At 35.9% G+C, this 18,688-nt stretch overlaps 1 protein-coding gene across 1 annotated transcript in view; it reads right to left on the bottom strand.

Moving 5' to 3' along the window:
- The window catches only part of CCDC39 (coiled-coil domain containing 39), a 58,265-nt gene that overhangs the window by 29,739 nt on the left and 9,838 nt on the right, over positions 1–18,688 (bottom strand). Inside the window, exons 4-10 of the mRNA XM_059163389.1 lie at positions 17,778–17,936; positions 16,916–17,008; positions 16,663–16,791; positions 14,495–14,686; positions 4,236–4,339; positions 3,565–3,697; positions 881–1,075 (exon numbers count right to left, since the gene is read on the bottom strand). Of these exons, the coding sequence (XP_059019372.1) occupies positions 881–1,075; positions 3,565–3,697; positions 4,236–4,339; positions 14,495–14,686; positions 16,663–16,791; positions 16,916–17,008; positions 17,778–17,936 (1,005 nt within the window). The remainder of the gene's footprint in view (positions 1–880; positions 1,076–3,564; positions 3,698–4,235; positions 4,340–14,494; positions 14,687–16,662; positions 16,792–16,915; positions 17,009–17,777; positions 17,937–18,688) is intronic.

Raw genomic sequence — 18,688 nt, 5'->3', positions numbered from 1 at the left:
AAAAACACAATAAACACTTTCTTAAAGTTTAGTCTTAAGTGTCATCATTTATTAAAGTCACTTTAATTCATCAGTAATTTATAGTGTAAAATCCTTCTTAGCTCTAAGCAGAGAAATAGCAAACCATTCCTCAACAATCTAGTGCATGATAATGACATAAAAGTAGGTAATCTTCTGAAAATATAAGAAGTCAGCTAGGAGGATATTCACCATACTACTAGGATGAAACCTCAGTAAAACCACTGGATTTATACAGACATGGATTTTTGAGGACCCATTTTCTAAGGGATACAAAAAAAGTCATAAATTGTTAGCCATGGATAGCTCAAATATGGTGAACTTCCAATGAATTATTTTTAAAAGAATACTTCAGCATCTGTAATTTTGAGAAACTAATACATTAGATAAGGAAATTGAGATGTAGAGAGGGATGATATTAAAGAATTAACATGAGACAAAATATATAAATGAAACATATAAGTGAAAACTTCCAAAGTGCTTTTAAACTATTAGTTTACGGGCAGGGGTAGGGAAGCCCATGTTTGCATGACTAAGACTCAACATATAGTTTTTCCAGGTTTCAGATATCTCACTCCTTGTTTTGTTTTACTCCAGGCCCAATTGGCCCAGGTTCTTCTAAAGCATGGTTGTTTCTCACTAGAATTGTCTATCCTCTCACCTGTTCATTTCAGATCAAGAAAAAAATAGCTTTTAAGGCTCCCTTACCTTACTGCTGACCAAACGTGATATCCCATTTCAACATTTGTCTATCGCTCCAAGAATGCCTTAAAAATCTTTGCTTTTTCAGGACACTATGGTATCTTAACCATCACAACTATAACAAATCAATATGGAAGACATTCATAAGATTAATATCTACCTGACTGTACATAATTTCTTGCTGCTTCAAGGTTTCAAAATCCAGTTTATGTAACTGATGGTTGAGGTGCTTTAGAGAAGACCGAGTTCCTTCGATTTCTGATACAACAGCTTTTTCTTTCATTGTCTCAGTCTGTAATTCCTGAACTTTCTTAAATAGCACCTCTTTCACTATGTTCAACTGAACTTCCACTTCCTGGTGATAAGAATAATAGTGATCAATGAAATTATAGTAGCTTAAAATCTTTTATTTTATGAACATTATAATTTCAGGGGTCATAAGTTAATCCCCGCCAACATTTTTTAGCCTTTAAAAATATAAGAATGCCCTTCCCACAATTTCAACAAATCTCCAACATTTCTTATAGTCTACTCTCTTCCAGTACCTTGATCTGTCATCTTAATTCTATACCATGTCACCCTGACCTTAGAACTTGGCCATTCCACTGGTTTCCTTAGAAAATAAAATATACCAGAGACATACAACTTTCAAGTTCACAGAATTTGCTGAAGTCTTGAGGCTGTTACAGGAAAGAAATCATATCATGCAATCTCCCACCTTATTCTGGGCACTATCCAGTGGTGAGCAGGTAAATGTTTATCCACCAGTTTTCCAAAGGATGGGAGGTTAGGGGGAAGAAGCTGATTTTTCATTGTATAAATATTCCCACTATGGCCAATTTCAAACCACTAACATGATTCCGTTAAATGCAGAGTTGGGAAGAGAGGCAGTAGCAAACCATTACATAGCATTTCCACTATACAGATATAATAAATGTAAGTAATCTTAAGAGCATAAATAGATAATAGTAAAATCTAGTAAAATAATTTTGAAGTGATGAGTGTGGAGTACTTATTTTACTTCATTTTGAATGTTATATATTTAATTATAAGTCTAAATAACTTAATTTTTAATAGTAGCTATGTTAGCAGCTGACTTGCAAAATTCCAGGAAATTCAACTATCATTCGTTTTGAGCTGGTAAGTGCTGGTCCCAACATGCTACTGGCACTACCCTTTATTCACACCTTGTCTCCAGTTGGCCTCCCTACATGTGCAGCCTTCTAGGAAACAAAAACCAGTCCTCCATTCCCACTCCTCATTTCTTAAGAGGCAGATCTGTCTAGACCTCAGGGTTTCATGACCATGTGTTCTAGGCTTCAAATAGATCTCCCATGCCAAGCAAGATCTGTTGAAAGTTATCATTTTAAATGTTGAAATAATTTCCCTCTGTGTTCTTACACCCAGATAAGCCTATTTCCTTTTGGCAACAAATGACCCTCAATATGAAAAAAAAAAAAAAAAAAAAAAATCTGTGACTGGCACATTTAAATTTTGACAAATTAAAAAACAATATAATCTTAAGAATGCTTTTTTATATATAATGGACAATTTTCATTTGTTTTAAGACCTTCTCAAAGACTGTCTGGCAGTTTTAAAGTCAGTGCTTGGTAGTATAACAGAGTACACTTCCAAAACTATAGGTTAGGATTTTTCCAAACAAAAACCAACAGCTACAAAAACCAAGATTATGAATAAAATGCTGCTATACATGCTGCCATAATGAACAGCAGCACACCTGCTGCCAATCCCATTTTTTCTAATTAAGCTAATTTCTTCAAAAATGTCACCAGTTTTTAATGTCATCATCAAAGGTCTACTTTATATGGATTTCAGTCTTTATAGACTTCTAATAAGTTCTAATACTGTCCTATTACATGTGCTATAAAAACTCATGCCTTAGGGGGAAAAAACCAACTTTTTAAAAAATAATGTGATTTATACTCATATACCACTCAAGTCGTGACTTCATTATTAAGGGATTTTAAACATTGAACAGCACACCAAAGAAGCTTGATTCCATCCAACAATAAGTGAAACCATACTTGATATTTAGCAAATGGAGGATATTGCCATGATATTACTCAGAAAAAGAGTAAAAGCAAGAAGTAGTATAAACAGTGTCAGAACACAGAAGTCACTTCAAAGTTTTCAAAGAGGAAATGATGAACCAGCCTTGTCCAGTTCCTCAAAAATTGGCCTAAATGTTACCAAGATGCCAAAGACATTCCAACAGAGTTAAGAGAGTAGAACACTTAAGAGTCCATTTACCTATAAATGGTGCCAGACCATCAGAGATAACATATGATAAAGAAATACAGGGAAGGAATGTAGACCATTGGGGGAAATTCGATCACAAAGAAAGGAAAGAAGAAAGAAAGAAAGAAAGAAAGAAAGAAAGAAAGAAAGAAAGAAAGAAAGAAAGAAAGAAAGAAAGAAAGGAAGAAAGAAAACGAACAGTAAGGGTAGAAATCAATTTTAAAATATGGGCATTTTTCAAGGTACCTCCGCAATATAAGAGCACATATAAGAATGGCAAGCAGAGACACACCAGGCATTGGGAAGGCACAAGATTACAGGTAGAGGGCTACTTGTGAAAGAAGACATCCAAGTCAAATGTCGAAAGTGAAGCAAAAGGAGAAAGAGAAGCTTTAAGATAGAAGGCCAGAAAAATCCTTAGAAGCCACACACAAAGAGGGGTCCAACAACTCAAAATCTTGATAACAAATGTGATCACACCAGAAAGCAGAGCCTCTTAAAAGACCTCCTACTCCCTGACTGCAAGAGTCTAATTCACTATTGCAAGATTCACTGTGACTCTTAAGAACTAAAACTAAACTTTACCTTTACATTTTTTTCCTCCTCCCTTAGCATATCTTCCAAATTGGTAGCTTTCTCTTCTACAGACATTGTTTTCTCAGTTATCTGCTTTAATTTTTTTCTCACAATCTGATTATGATTTTTAATTTTCTGTAACCTAGAGAGAGTTTAAGAGGAAAGACAGAAAACATATCTAAAAAGTAATACAAACAAGAAACAGTTTATCCTAAGATTTCTTCATATAACGTGAAGGTGTCTTTTGCCATAAACCTATTCATTACCTTCCTGTGACCTTTCTGTAAACCTTATATATTTATTAAACATATATTTAATAGATCATAAAAATATTGTTCCTAAGCCTTTACAAAGAAAAACCCAGAAAAAACTTTTTTTCAAGTTTAATCATTTAGCAGCTATCAGTTTACAATTATTAACAAGAGCTTAAATATTTGATAATTTTTCTAGAAGTAGTCAAGAACTAGGGTGCCTGAGTGGTTCAGACATTTAATGTCCAACTCTTGATTTCGGATCCAGGTGTGATGTGAGGGTCGTGAGATTGAGCCCTGCATCTTGTCCCTCTCCTTCGGCTCCTCCCTCTACTTGTTCTCTCTCTTTCTCTCCAATAAAAAAATAAAATCTTAAAAAAATAGAAGTAGTCAAGAACCGTAAACATATTTAAATATCTTTTTTCTTACCTTGCTGTTTCTTCATGAATGTCCTTCTTTATTTTGGAAATATTTCTCCTTATACCTTCTAAATCACTGGAACTTCTATTCACAGTGGCTTTTAAAGAATCCAGCTATTCATTAGTTAACAGACAGAAATTAAATTTTTATTCTACATCTTATAAATTAATTTCATTTTTGAGAAGTTCTATTCTGAACATGTTAGTTTTTAACCTACATCACAACCATAAATACAGTGGCCATGTTGCTGTAAAACGTATTAACAGCTTCTCTTTTTGATTTGTATTATATTCTGGATGGCTTATAGCATGATAACGGCAAATTACAGACTCTACATAGATGTATTAAAGGTACATAGAGCAAAAGCATCACAGTATTGGATTTTGGCAATGATTTCTTGGATATGATAGGCAACAAAAGAAAAAAAGACAAACTGGACTTCATCAAAATTTAAAACTTCTGTGCATCAAAAGACAGTATCAACATAGTTAAAAAGCAGTCCAAAAATGTAGAAAATAATTGCAAATCATATACCTGATAAGGGATTAATATCTAGAATATGTAGATAATTTCTAAAACTCACCACCACCACCACCACCAAAAAAAAAACAAAAACAAAACAAACAAACAAAAAAACCAAACTGATCCAAAAAATGAGTGAAGGACTCAAATAGACATTTCTCCAAAGAAGATATACTAATAGCCAATAAACTCATTAAAAAAAAAAAAAAAAAGCTCAACAGCATCAATCCTTAGGGAAATGCAAATCAAAACCATAATGAAATACCACCTCATACCCTTCCATGAGAATGGCTGCTACCAAAAAAAGAAAAGAACAAGTATAGGCGATAATGTGAAGAAACAAATATTTGTGCACTCTTGGTGAAAATATAAAATGGTACAGCCACTACAAAAAGTATGCTGGTCCCTCAAAAAATTAAAAACATAATTACCATAATTATCATCCAGGAATTCTGAGATAATTGTACACCATGTTCATAGCAGCATTATTCACAATAGCTAAAACATGGCAGCAACCCAGATAAACAGAGAAGCAAAATGTTTTATATATATATAATATATATATTATATATACATATAATGAAATAGTATTTAGCCTTAAAAAGTAACGAAAATTTGACATCTACAACACCATAGATAAACCTTGAGAACATTATGCTAAGTGAAAAAAGTGAAATAAGCCAGTCAAAAAGAGAAATACTGTCTGATTTCATGTGTATGAAGTACTTAGAGTAGTCTCATAGAGAGAGAAAGTAGAATGGTAGTTACTAGGAGCTGGGCGGAGGTGTAGAATGGGGAGTTAGAGTTTAATTAGTATGTGGTTTCAGTTTTACAAGAAGAAAAGAGTTACAGAGATTAATGGTGGTGATGGTTGCATAACATTGGGAATTTAATACCACTGAACTGTATGCTTGAAAATGATTCGGATGGTAAACTCTATTCTATGTGTACTTTATCTCAAATTTTTAAAAATATGTTATTGATTTATTTGGGAGACAGAGCGAGAAAGAGAACAATGAGCAGGCAGAAGGACAGAGGGAGAAGCAGATTCCCCACTGAGCAGGGAGCTCAATGCAGGGCTTGATCCCAATACTCTGGGATCATGTTCTGAGCTGAAGGCAGAAATTTAACTGACTGAGCCACCCAGCTGCCCCTAGTTCATCTCAATTTTAAAATTTAGAGAAAAGAAATGAAGTACTGATGCATGCTACGACATGGATAAACCTTGAAAACATCATGTAAATAAAATAAAAATGTCCAAAATAGGCAAATCCATAGAGACAGAAAGTAGATTAACAGTTCCCAGAAAAAAAAAAAAAAAACAGTTGCCAGGGCTGGGCTGGAGGAGGGAAGTAGAATGATTTTTAATGGGTAAGGGATTTTTTTTTTTTGAAAGACAAAGATAGCCTAAAATTAGATAGTGGAGATGGTGGCATATTCTATGTAATATTCAAAAACCAGTAAATTATATATTTTAATTTTTAATATTTTTTATTTTTTATTTTTTTTAATATTTTATTTATTTATTTGCCAGAGAGAGATTACAAGTAGGCAGAGAGGCAGGCAGAGAGAGAAAGGAGGAAGCAGGCTCCCTGCTGAGCAGAGAGCCCGATGTGGGACTCGATCCCAGGACCCTGAGATCACGACCTGAGCCGAAGGCAGCGGCTTAACCCACTGAGCCACCCAGGCACCCAATATTTTTTATTTTTTTATAAACATACAATGTATTACTACCCCAGGTGTACAGGTCCGTGACTCGCCAGATTTATACACTTCACAGCACTCACCATAGCACATGCCCTCCCCAACGTCCATAATCCCATCACCCTCTCCCTACCCCCCGGCCAGCCTCAGTTTGTTTTGTGACATTAAGAATCTCTGATGATCGGGAGGGAGACAAACCATCAGAGATTGTCTCCCTCCTGATCGTATCTTGTTTCATTTATTCTTTTCCTACCCCCAAACCCCCCACGTTGCATCTCCACTTCCTCATATCAGGGAGATCATATGATAGTTGTCTTTCTCTGACTGACTTATTTTACTAAGCATAATACCCTCTAGTTCCATCCATGTCATCGAAAATGGCAAGATTTCATTTCTTTTGATGGCTGCATAGTATTTCATTGTATATATATATACCACTTCTTTATCCATTCATCTGTTGATGGACATCTAGGTTCTTTCCATAGTTAGGCTATTGTGGACATTGCTACTATAAACATTCAGGTTTGCATGTGCCCCTTCAGATCACTACATTTGTATCTTTAGAGTAAATATCCAGTAGTGCAATTACTGGGTCATAGGGTAGCCCTATTTTCAACTTTTTGAGGAACCTCCATGCTGTTTTCCAGAGCGGCTGCAACAGCTTGCTTTCCCACCAAAAGTGTAGGAGGGTTCCCCTTTCTCTGCATCCTCGCCAGCATCTGTCATTTCCTGGCTTGTTAATCTTAGCCATTCTGACTGGTGTGAGGTGATATCTCATTGTGGTTTTGATTTGTATTTCCCTGATGCCGAGTGATGTGGAGCACCTTTTCATGTGTCTGTTGGCCATCTGGATGTCTTCTTTGAAGAAATATCTGTTCATGTCCTCTGCCCACTTCTTGATTGGATTATTTGTCCTTTAGGTGTTGAGTTTGCTAAGCTCTTTATAGATTTTGGATACTAGCCCTTTATCTGATACATTGTTTGCAAATATCTTCTCCCATTCTGTCAGTTGTCTTTTGGTTTTGTTAACTGTTTCCTTCCTGTGCAAGACTTCATCTTGATGAAGTCCCAATAGTTCATTTTTGCCCTTGCTTGCCTTGTGTTTGGCAATATTCCTAGGAAGAAATTGCTGCAGCTGAGGTTGAAGAGGTTGCTGCCTGTGTTCTCCTCAAGGATTTTGATGGATTCCTGTCTCACATTGACGTCCTTCATCCATTTTGAGTCTATTTTCATGTGTGATGTAAGGAAATGGTCCAGTTTCATTTTTCTGCATGTGGCTGTCCAATTTTCCCAATACCATTTGTTGAAGAGACTGTCTTTTTTCCATTGGACATTCTTTCCTACTTTGTCAAAGATTAGTTGACCATAGAGTTGAGGATCTATTTCCGGGCTCTCTATTCTGTTCCACTGATCCATGTGTCTGTTTTTGTGCCAGTACCATACTGTCTTGATAATCACAGCTTTGTAATAGAGCTTAAAGTCTGGAATTGTGATGCCACCAACTTTGGATTTCTTTTTCAATATTCCTCTGGCCATTTGAGGTCTTTTCTGGTTCTATATAAATTGTAGGATTATTTGTTCCATTTCTTTGAAAAAAATGGATGGGATTTTGATAGGGATTGCATTAAATGTGTAGACTGCTTTAGGTAGCATAGACATTTTCACAATATATGTTCTTCCAATCCATGAGCATGGAACATTTTTCCATTTCTTTGTTTCTTCCTCAATTTCCTTACTTTATAGTTTTCTGAGTACAGATTCTTTGCCTCTTTGATTAGGTTTGTTCCTAGGTATCTTATGGTTTTGGGTGCAATTATAAATGGGATCAACTTATAAATTTGTCTTTCTTCTGTCTTGCTGCTGGTGTATAGAAATGCCACTGATTTCTGTAGATTGATTTTATATCCTGACTCTTTACTGAATTCCTGTACAAGTTCTAGCAGTTTGGAGTGGAGTCTTTTGGATTTTCCACATATAGTATCATATCATCTGCAAAGAGTGAGAGTTTGACTCCTTCTTTGCTGATTTGGAAGTCTTTAGCTTCTTTTTGTTGTCTGATTGCTGAGGCTAGGACTTCTATACAATGTTGAATAGCAGTGGTGATAGTGGACATCCCTGCTGTATTCCTGAACTTAGCGGAAAAGCTCTCATAGGGTAGCTCATCTCTTATTATAGTCTTTGGCTTATTATAATAAGCTCATCTCTTATTATAGTCTTTGGCTTAAAATCTCCATTGAGATTGATATTTACGGTGCGTTTTCATAGATGGCTTTGACAATATTGAGGTATGTGCCCTCTATCCCTACACTTTGAAGAGTTTTGATCAGGAAGGAATGCTGTACTTTGTCAAATGCTTTTTCAGCATCTATTGAGAGTATCAAACGGTTCTTATTCTTTCTTTTATTAATGTCTTGTATCACACTGATTGATTTGCGGATGTTGAACCAACCTTGCAGCCTTGGAATAAATCCCACTTGGTCATGGTGAATAATCCTTTTAATGTACTGTTAGATCCTATTGGCCAGTATTCTGGTGAGAATTTTTGCATCTGTGTTCAAGAATATTGGTCTGTAATTCTCTTTTTTGATGGGATCCTTGTCTGGTTTTGGGATCAAGGTGATGCTGGCCTCATAAAATGAGTTTGGAAGTTTTCCTTCCATTTCTACTTTTTTGGAACAGTTTCAGGAGAATAGGAATTAATTCTTCTTTAAATGTTTGGTGGAATTCTCCTGGAAAGCCATCTGGCCCTGGGCTTTTGTTTGTTTGGAGACTTTTGATGACTGTTTCAATCTCCTTACTGGTTATGGTTATGGTTCTGTTCAGGTTTTCTATTTCTTCCTGGTTCAGTTGTGGTAGTTTACATGTCTCTAGGAATGCATCCATTTCTTCCAGATGGTCAAATTTGTTCGTGTAGAGTTGCTCATAATATGTTCTTGTAATTGTTTCTATTTCTTTGGTGTTGGTTGTGATCTCTCCTCTTTCATTCATGATTCTATTTATTTGGGTCTTTCTCTTTTATTTTTGATAAGTCTGGCCAGGGGGTTATCAATCTTTTATTAATTCTTTCAAAGAACCAGCTCCTAGTTTTGTTGATTTGTTCTATTGTTTTTTTGTTTCTATTTCATTGATTTCTGCTCTGATCTTTATGATTTCTCTTCTTCTGCTGGATTTAGGCTTTCTTTGTTGTTCGTTCTCCAACTCCTTTAGGTGTAGGGTTAGGTTGTGTATTTGAGACCTTTCTTGTTTGTTTGTTTTTTTTTAATATTTTATTTATTTATTTGACACAGAGAGATCACAAGTAGGCAGAGAGGCAGGCAGAGAGAGAGAGAGAGAGAGGAGGAAGCAGGCTCACCGCCGAGCAGAGAGCCCAATGCGGGACTCGATCCCAGGACCCTGAGATCATGACCCGAGCCGAAGGCAGCGGCTTAACTCACTGAGCCACCCAGGCACCCCCTTTCTTGTTTTTTGAGAAAGGAATCTATCGCTATATATTTTCCTCTCAGGACTGCCTTTGCAGTGTCCCACAGATTTTGAACTGTTGCGTTTTCATTATCATTTGTTTCCATGAATTTTTTCAATTCTTCTTTAATTTCCTGGTTGACCCATTCATTCTTCAGAAGGATGCTCTTTAGCCTCCATGTATTTGGGTCCTTTCCAAATTTCCTCTTGTGATTGAGGTCTAGCTTCAGAGCATTGTGATCTGAAAATATGCAGGGAATGATCCCAATCTTTTGATACCAGTTGAGACCTGATTTGTGACCCAGGATGTGCTCTATTCTGGAGAATGTTCCATATGCACTAGAGAAAAATGTGTATTGTTGCTTTGGGATGGAATGTTCTGAATATATCTGTGATATCCATCTGGTCCAGTGTGTCATTTAAGGCCTTTATTTCCTTATTGATCTTTTGCTTGGATGATCTGTCCATTTCAGTGAGGGGAGTGTTAAAGTCCCCTACTATTTTTTATTATTGTCGATGTGTTTCTTTGATTTTGTTATTAATTGGTTTATATGGTTGTTTGCTCCCATGTTAGGGACATAGATATTTAAAATTTTTAGTTCTTCTTGTTGGACAGACACTTTGAGTATGATATCGTGTCCTTCCTCATCTCTTATTATAGTCTTTGGCTTAAAATCTAATTGATCTGATATAAGGATTGCCACCCCAGCTTTCTTCTGATGTCCATTAGAATGGTAAATTGTTTTCCATCCCCTCACTTTAAATCTGGAGGTGTCTTTGGGTCTAAAATGAGTTTCTTGTAGGCAGCATACTGATGGGTTTTGTTTTGTATTTTTAATCCATTTTGATACTCTGTGTCTTTTGATTGGGGCATTTAGCCCATTTACATTCAGGGTAACTATTGAGAGATATGAATTTAGTGCCATTGTATTGCCTATAAGGTGACTATTACTGTATATTATGTCTGCTCCTTTCTGATCTACTATTTTTAGGCTCTCTCTTTGCTTAGAGGACCCCTTTCAATATTTTCTGGAGAGCTGTTTGGTGTTTGCAAATTCTTTCAGTTTTTGTTTGTCCAGGAAGCTTTTTATCTCTCTTATTTTCAATGACAGCCTAGCTGGTTATAGTATTCTTGGCTGCATGTTTTTCTCATTTAGTGCTCTGAATATATCATGCTAGTTCTTTTTGGCCTGACAGGTCTCTGTGGATAACTCCGCTGCCAATCCAATATATTTACCATTGTATGTTACAGACTTCTTGTCCCAGGCTGCTTTCAGGATTTTCTCTTTGTCACTAAGACTTGTAAATTTTACTATTAGATGATGGTGTGTGGACCTATTCTTATTGATTTTGCGGGGGGGGGGGTGGTTCTCTGCACCTCCTGGATTTTGATGCTTGTTCCCTTTGCCATATTAGGGAAATTCTCTGCAAGAATTCTTTCCAATATTCCTTCTGCCCCACTCTCTCTTTCTTCTTCTTCTGGTATCCCAATTATTCTAATGTTGTTTTTTCTTATGGTGTCACTTGTCTCCGAATTCTCCCCTCATGGTCCAGTAGTTGTTTGTCTCTCTTTTGCTCAGCTTCTTTGTTCTCTGTCATTTGGTCTTCTATATCACTAATTCTCTGTTCTGCCTCATTTATCCTAGCAGTAAGAGCCTCCATTTTTGATTGCACCTCATTAATAGCTTTTTTGATTTCAACTTGGTTAGATTTTAGTTTTTTTATTTCTCCAGACAGGGTTTCTCTTATATCTTACATGCCTTTTCCAAACCCAGCCAAGAGCCTTGAGAATCATCATTCTGAACTCTAGATCTGACATATTACCAATGTCTGTATTGATTAGGTCTCTAGCCTTTAGTACTGCCTCTTACTCTTTTTTTTTTGTGGTGAGTTTTTTTTCGCCTTGTCATTTTCTCCAGATAAGAAAATATGAAGGAGCAAATAAAATACTAAAGGGTGGCAAAGACCCCAGGAAAATGTGCTTTAACCAAATCAGAAGAGACCCCAAATCATGGGGGGAAGAAAAGAGGTAAAAAGTTCAGAAAAAAAAATTCAAAAAGAAAAAAAATAAAGAAAAAATATAAAAAATAAATAAATATATATATATATATATATATATATATATATATATATATATTACTGGTGACTAGAACAGGGTCACCCACTTAACTTTGGGAGTATTTTGGTCTCTTAGAAGAAATTACCTCCCCAAATTTTAGAACAGGGTCTAGAACAGGGTCACCTACTTAATTTTGGGAATATTTTGGTCTCTTAGAAGAAATTACCTCCCCAAATTTTAGAACAGGGTCTAGAACAGGGTCACCTACTTAATTTTGGGAATATTTTGGTCTCTTAGAAGAAACTACCTCCCAAAATTTTAAAAAATGAAAAACATATATAAGGGTAAACACAATAAAAGGATGGAATATGAGTATAAAGATGAAAAAAAATTTTTAATTTCTAAAAGGAGTTGATCAGATAAGTTGTTTGGGAGGATAAAGAAAAATAAAGTGTAGAGAAATTGCCCGGGCTAGAGACTAGAATAAGCCCAGTGTTAGATTTAGGATGTATTTTGATCTCTTAGAAAAAGAGATTTTTTTAGAATTTTTTAGAAGAAAATTTTTTAGAAGAAATTTTTTAGAAGAAAAAACTCTATGTGTACATAAAAAATAAAGTTAGATACAATGAAGGATAAAATATGACTATAATAATAAAGATTCAAAAAAGATAATTTTTTATGAAAGGTATTGTTAACATAAACGTTTTAAAACGTTTAAAGAGGAAAGGATAAAAGTTAAAAAAAATTTAGCAGAAGAAAAAATATTAAATAAAAAAAATTAATTAACTTTGCAAGACTAAAGAATCATAGGGAGAAAGCCATGAATTCCATGCTTTGCTTTCTCCTCCTCTGGAATTCTGCTGTTCTCTTTGGTAAGTGAACTTGGTCTTGGTTGGATTTCTTGTTGCTATTCTGGGGGAGGGGCCTGTTGTAGTGATTCTCAAGTGTCTTTGCCAGAGGCAGAATTGCATCACCCTTACCAAGGGACAGGCTAAGTAATCCGCTAGGGTTCGCTTTCAGGAACCTGTGTTCCCTGAATGCTTTCCGTACAGTTCCGGAGGACGGGAATGAAAATGGCAGCCTCCCAATCTCCAACCCAGAGGAGCCAAGAGCTCAAGGCCCCACTCCTCAGTGCACCCTTAGAGAAAAGCGCTCAATCACTCCCAATTCCCTGGCCTCCAGCCATGCTCCAAGCTCATCCAGCCTGTGACCAAGCATCTCGTTCTCTGGCACACAGCTCTGCCTGGAGTCTCTGAACCCTGCAGATCCCTGGGCTCTTCCAGGGGGATCTCCCCGGATCTTGTGGGGATCCCACTCAGAGCACTGGCCTGTACCACAGATTACGGTTCAAAGTAACCTCAGATTGAGAGCTCACTCCTCGGCTCGGTCTCTGTAGCCAGGTTCCCTGCTCTAATACCTGTGAGCTCTGCAACACTCAGACACCCCTGATCCTTCCATGACCCTGTGGGACCTGAGGCCATGCTGTTCCCGCACTGGCTTCACCCCGATTTAGTCTCTGGAGCGATGTCCCTCAGTGGAGCAGACTTTTAAAAGTTCTGATTTTGTGCTCTGTTGCTCCACTGTTGCAGAGAGCCAGCCCCCCCCCCCCCCCCCGCGGATTCGCTTCTCCGCCGGTCCTACCTTTCAGAAAATGGTTGATTTTCTGTTTCTAGAATTGCTGCTCTTCTTCTCTTTGATCTCCTGTTGGGTTTGTAGGTGTTCGGAATGGTTTGATAAGCTATCTAGCTGATCTCCTGCTACCTGATGTTGTCTCAGCCTGCTACTTCTCCACCATTTTGACTCCTCCCCAAAATTATATACTTTAAAAGGGTGAATTATTATATGTGAATTATATCTTGATAAACAAATAATGAGTGAATGAATTCTGACATTTTTTAATACAATTGATTTAAACTTAAAAAATTTTAAGAATAAACTATTATCAGTGACATTTAATTTAGGCAAGAAATATGCTTATTTCACTTCTTCAGGATCAAATTTAATTACTCTTCTTGGACAGAAAAAAAATCTTTCCTTCTTTATCAGAAATAAAAAGTGTAGGGGCGCCTGGCTGGCTCAGTGGGTTAAAGCCTCTGCCTTCAGCTCAGGTCATGATCCCAGGGTTCTGGGATCAGGCCCCATATCAGGCTCTCAGCTCATCAGGGAGCCTGCTTCCCTTCCTCTCTCTCCATCTGCCTCTCTGCCTGCTTGTGATCTCTGTCGGTCAAATAAATAAATAAAATCTTTAAAAAAAAGAAAAAGAAATAAAAAATGTAACAACTTATACAATGAAATGCTCTACACTATTCCAATTTCCAATCCCTTCACACCATCTGTGATATGTCTGGAACCCCTCTTGCTTTCACCCAGCAGGGCTAAAATGCAGTACCCTAAAATTCCACAACATGAAGGGACATAAGAAAAAGGGACTAGAAGACAGTTCCTTAATCAAAAGAGAGATTTTATGCTTATTTTTATAGTAATTTTTCATAAATACACAAGCCAGTCTTTTTAGTTGACATACCTCATCTTTCAGCTGACTTCTGTTTGTTTCATGACGCTGATACTCCATTCTACATTTTAAAAGTTTACGATCAGCAACAGAAATTCTTTTCTCATATTCTGTATTATTCCCAATCTCATTTTCCAAAAACTTGATCTTTTCTTTAACCAAATTTTCTTTTTCTCGTATTTCCTGCTTTATCCTTGTTAATGCCTAAGGTTTAAAAATATGTTAAATATATGTTTAATACAATGAACAAAAGAAAAAGGAATTTAGTTTTTATTTTTCTATATTCAGTATTCTATCAAAACTTCTTAAGACAGTATTGTCTTTAAAGAGAGCCTACTTTGGGGGCACCAGGGTGGCCCAGTTAATTAAGCATGCAACTCTTGATCTCAGCTCAGGTCTTGATCCCAGGATCTTGAGTTTGAGTCCTGCATTATGCTCCACACTGGGAATGGAGCCTACTTTAAAAAAAAAAAAAGTCTATTTTTATCTGAATAAAAACAAAGTATTAATATGTTACACAGTTACACATCAGTATCTATAAGGTCTTTTTTTTTTTTAAAGATCTTGTTTTCTTAACTGGTACTTTGCTGAAGAGAAAAATGTAAAGCTTTCATGAACAAAAGGTAATATTCTAAAAAATATAACACTTGAATATTTTTACATAGAAAGTTGAATTTCAATTATTTTATTATAGTAATATATCACAGGACAAGTTTTTTTTTTCATCTTTTGAGAATAATATTTTAGTTATTTGTTTCAATAAGAATGTCTTCACTGAGGGGTTTTGCTGGTCCTGGAGATACAAAATAAATAGAATATACAAGGTAGTAACTGAGACATGGACAAAGCACCATGGGAAAAAGAGATGATGAAGTCTACCAATGAGGAATTATTAAAAGGCATTACTTAAGAAGCTTCTTTTAAGTTAGGCCTAAAAAGATTAATAGAGATGCATAAATAATGTGGTGAAAGTATAGGGAGGGCAGGGACGGAATGGGGATGTATCAGGAAGGGGTGGGTACATATGAAAGGAATGAGGCTGGAAAGGTAGAATTAGGGTCCAATTGTGAAAAAATTCAATTTTTTAAACTGCCATGTATAAGAGGTTCAATTTTTAAGTAGTATGGAACAAAGAAGATTCTAGAGCTGAGGAATAAAAAGCTCACGTGGTTTTTACAAGTGATGTTGATGGCAACATGTTAAAGGAATTGGAGGAAGAAGTAAAATTTACTCTAAAATGTAATTCCAAAATGAGGTCCCACCAAACATTTAATCCCAGAAAATTGGGTTGAGGGAGGGTATATGTTCTAAAATTAGTAACTTTTAGGAATGCTGCCTCTAGGGCCCCACGGTGGCTCAGTCAGTTAAGCATCTGCCTTCAGCTGGGGTCATGATCCTGGGGTCCAGGGATTGGGTTCCCTATAGGGCTTCCTGCTCAGTGGGGAGTCTACTTCTCCCTCTCCCTCTGCTGCTGCTGCTGCTGCTGCTGCTCTCTCTCTCTGTCAAATAAATAAATAAAATCTTAAAAAAAGAAATGCTGCATGTAATACTGTACATATTGGCATATTAAATGGATATATATGTCTGTAATGTACTACATTTTTTTAAAGATTTTATTTATTTGCGAGAAAGAGAGCATGAGCAGGGGAGTGGGGTAGGGCAGAGGGAGAAGAAATGGGGAATGGGGTATGGCATTGGGGGAGTAGAATAGGGCAAAGGTCAGAGGGAAAGGGAAAAGCAGGCTCCCCCCTGAGCAGGGAGCGCAACTTGGCGCTTGATCCCTGGCTCCCCAAACTGAAGGCAGAAGCTTAACTGATTGAGCCACCCAGGTGCCCCTGCAAAGCATTACATTTAAAAATCCAAATCCAAAGCAACTTGGACAACCATCTGTATGTCAGAGCATTGATTTACTGCACTAAAATTATCCACTGACTTTCTCTTGTTTCACATTTCAAAGGGGCAGGATCTAGTCTTCATAATTATAATGCCATAAGTAAATAATCTTCATAAAATCACATATCTAAGTGCAAAGAGTCAGCCTTGAAAAACATTTACCAAAACTATCGAACCCTACTACAAAAGTGATTTTTAAATAATGTGAGTTACATTTGAAATGAATACGTTAAATACAAAAGAGAATACCACAGTTGAACATTGCAAGGACCAAACAAGTATTTTACCAAGGCACCGTTATCAATGTCTCGATCTCTCTTCTGCATCTGCTCTATTGTGTTCTCCCACTGTTTAATGAGTTCTTGTCTTTCATTATGAATCTTACGAAAATCTTGTGCCGCTTTATCCAATTCTAACTGTCAGAGAGCAAATAAGATTTTTGTGAATTTAAGCGCTTTAGTATATATCCCTTCAATAATTAAGAAATAAGGTATTTCTTAATTGTCTTATTTCTTAATACTTAATTAGAAATAAACTAACCTGTGCACTCAGAGTCTCTGTAAGTTCATTGTCAAGTACCTTTCTTCTCTGATGACATTCCAAAGTCAGTCTTTCTAATTGCAGGGTCAATGCCTATAATGTAGTTGCATGTAAAAATATTCATAATTATCATTTAACTTAAAAGCTATTAGTATATCTCACATTAAGTACTATTATATTATAGATACACACTTATTTGCTATCTAAAACAACTATACATTGTCTTTTCACCCCAAAGGGCGCAATAAAAACTCAATTATTTCTAAAAAGACTTTTAATACATTTTAAAGTTAGAAAAAATTAAACAATAATTCGCCATTTAAAATTATTTGAAATAATGTATTTGGTATTAAATCTATAGAAAATAGCATGTTTCATAATATTAACATATAACACATTGAATTACAAGTAGATTTTAAGTAATGTTATAATAATATATTAAATAATACTATAGCCTCAAATCAGCAAACACTGTATATTACATTCAAACTATTATTTAGACAAAAAAGTTAAATTATTTATACATAATTCTAATATAAAACTTTCTTCTCTGAAATGTTTTCATTTCAAAATACTTTTGAAAACTCTTCTCAGTCAGGATTCTTAAGCTAGAGTCTGTGGATCCCTAAATGGTTAGAGGATTTCAGAGGATCTATAAAACTTTCAGCAAAATTTTATGAGTATTTAAGTATACTCACTTTTCTAAAGAGAGGATCCTTGGTTTTATGAGACTGTCAAAGGGGTCTCTGACCAAAAAAAGTTCAAGAACTATGGCATTCAAATTACAAATCTAATTTAGGTAAAAAGGTTCACATACTACAGATTTAGAGAAAACCTAAGATTACAATTTATAATTTCTCACCCTAATTTTATTATCATCTTGTTGTGCATACTTCTGAAGAGTGAGGGCATCATTATCTTTATGAGCTGATTCTTCTAACCAGGCTTCCAATGCTTGCTGGTCCCAGTTCATCTGACATTTCAAACCATCCAATTTTTGAGTAGTTTTAAATATGTTGTTCTAATTTCCAAAGAAAGGGGGCAGGAAGAGATTACAAAATATTATTTACTACACAAACTAAACTAAAACATAATATTACATATTACAGAACATATAAAAAGGAAGAAGTAATCCTGTCCCTTTCCCAACTTCCATGCACATCTTATTATATAACTATCATACTTGTATTTAATTCTTCAGTTGTAAAATAGAGAGGAAATGATTATACAAAATTGAGAATAGTAGTTGAGTCAAAGACGGCTTAAGAAGGCTTTAGGGAAAGTCTCCCAGAGCAATCTCTAATATTAGTCACTCCGCCAAATCCACCCCATGTGGATATATGATCTTAGTAAAAATAATGTACTTGATATGCTAACTCAAGCCCAAGTCAAGTCCCCTTCAGCTCCACTTCCAATCAGATTCTTCCCTCTAAGAGATGTCTCCTATGGAAATTTTGTATACTTCTAATTGAAATAAATATAGTTGTTAAGAAGATAAAAATATTTCTGTGAATGAATCAGTCAGTCAGAGAAAGACAAATACCATATGATTTCACTCATACGTGGAATTTAAGAAACAAAACAGATGAACATAGGGGATGGGAAGGAAAAATAAAATTAGATGAAAACTGAGAGGGAGGCAAACCATAAGAGACATTGAATTCTAGGAAACAAACTAAGTTTGCTGGAGGGGAGGTGGGTAGAGGGAAAGGATAATTGGGTGATGGACATTAAGGAGGGCACTTGATGTAATGAGTCCTGGGTGTTATATGC

The sequence above is a fragment of the Mustela lutreola genome, chromosome 2 (genome assembly GCF_030435805.1).
Source record: "Mustela lutreola isolate mMusLut2 chromosome 2, mMusLut2.pri, whole genome shotgun sequence".
Classification (NCBI taxonomy): domain Eukaryota; kingdom Metazoa; phylum Chordata; class Mammalia; order Carnivora; family Mustelidae; genus Mustela; species Mustela lutreola.
This window is presented reverse-complemented; position numbering and strand designations above follow the sequence as displayed.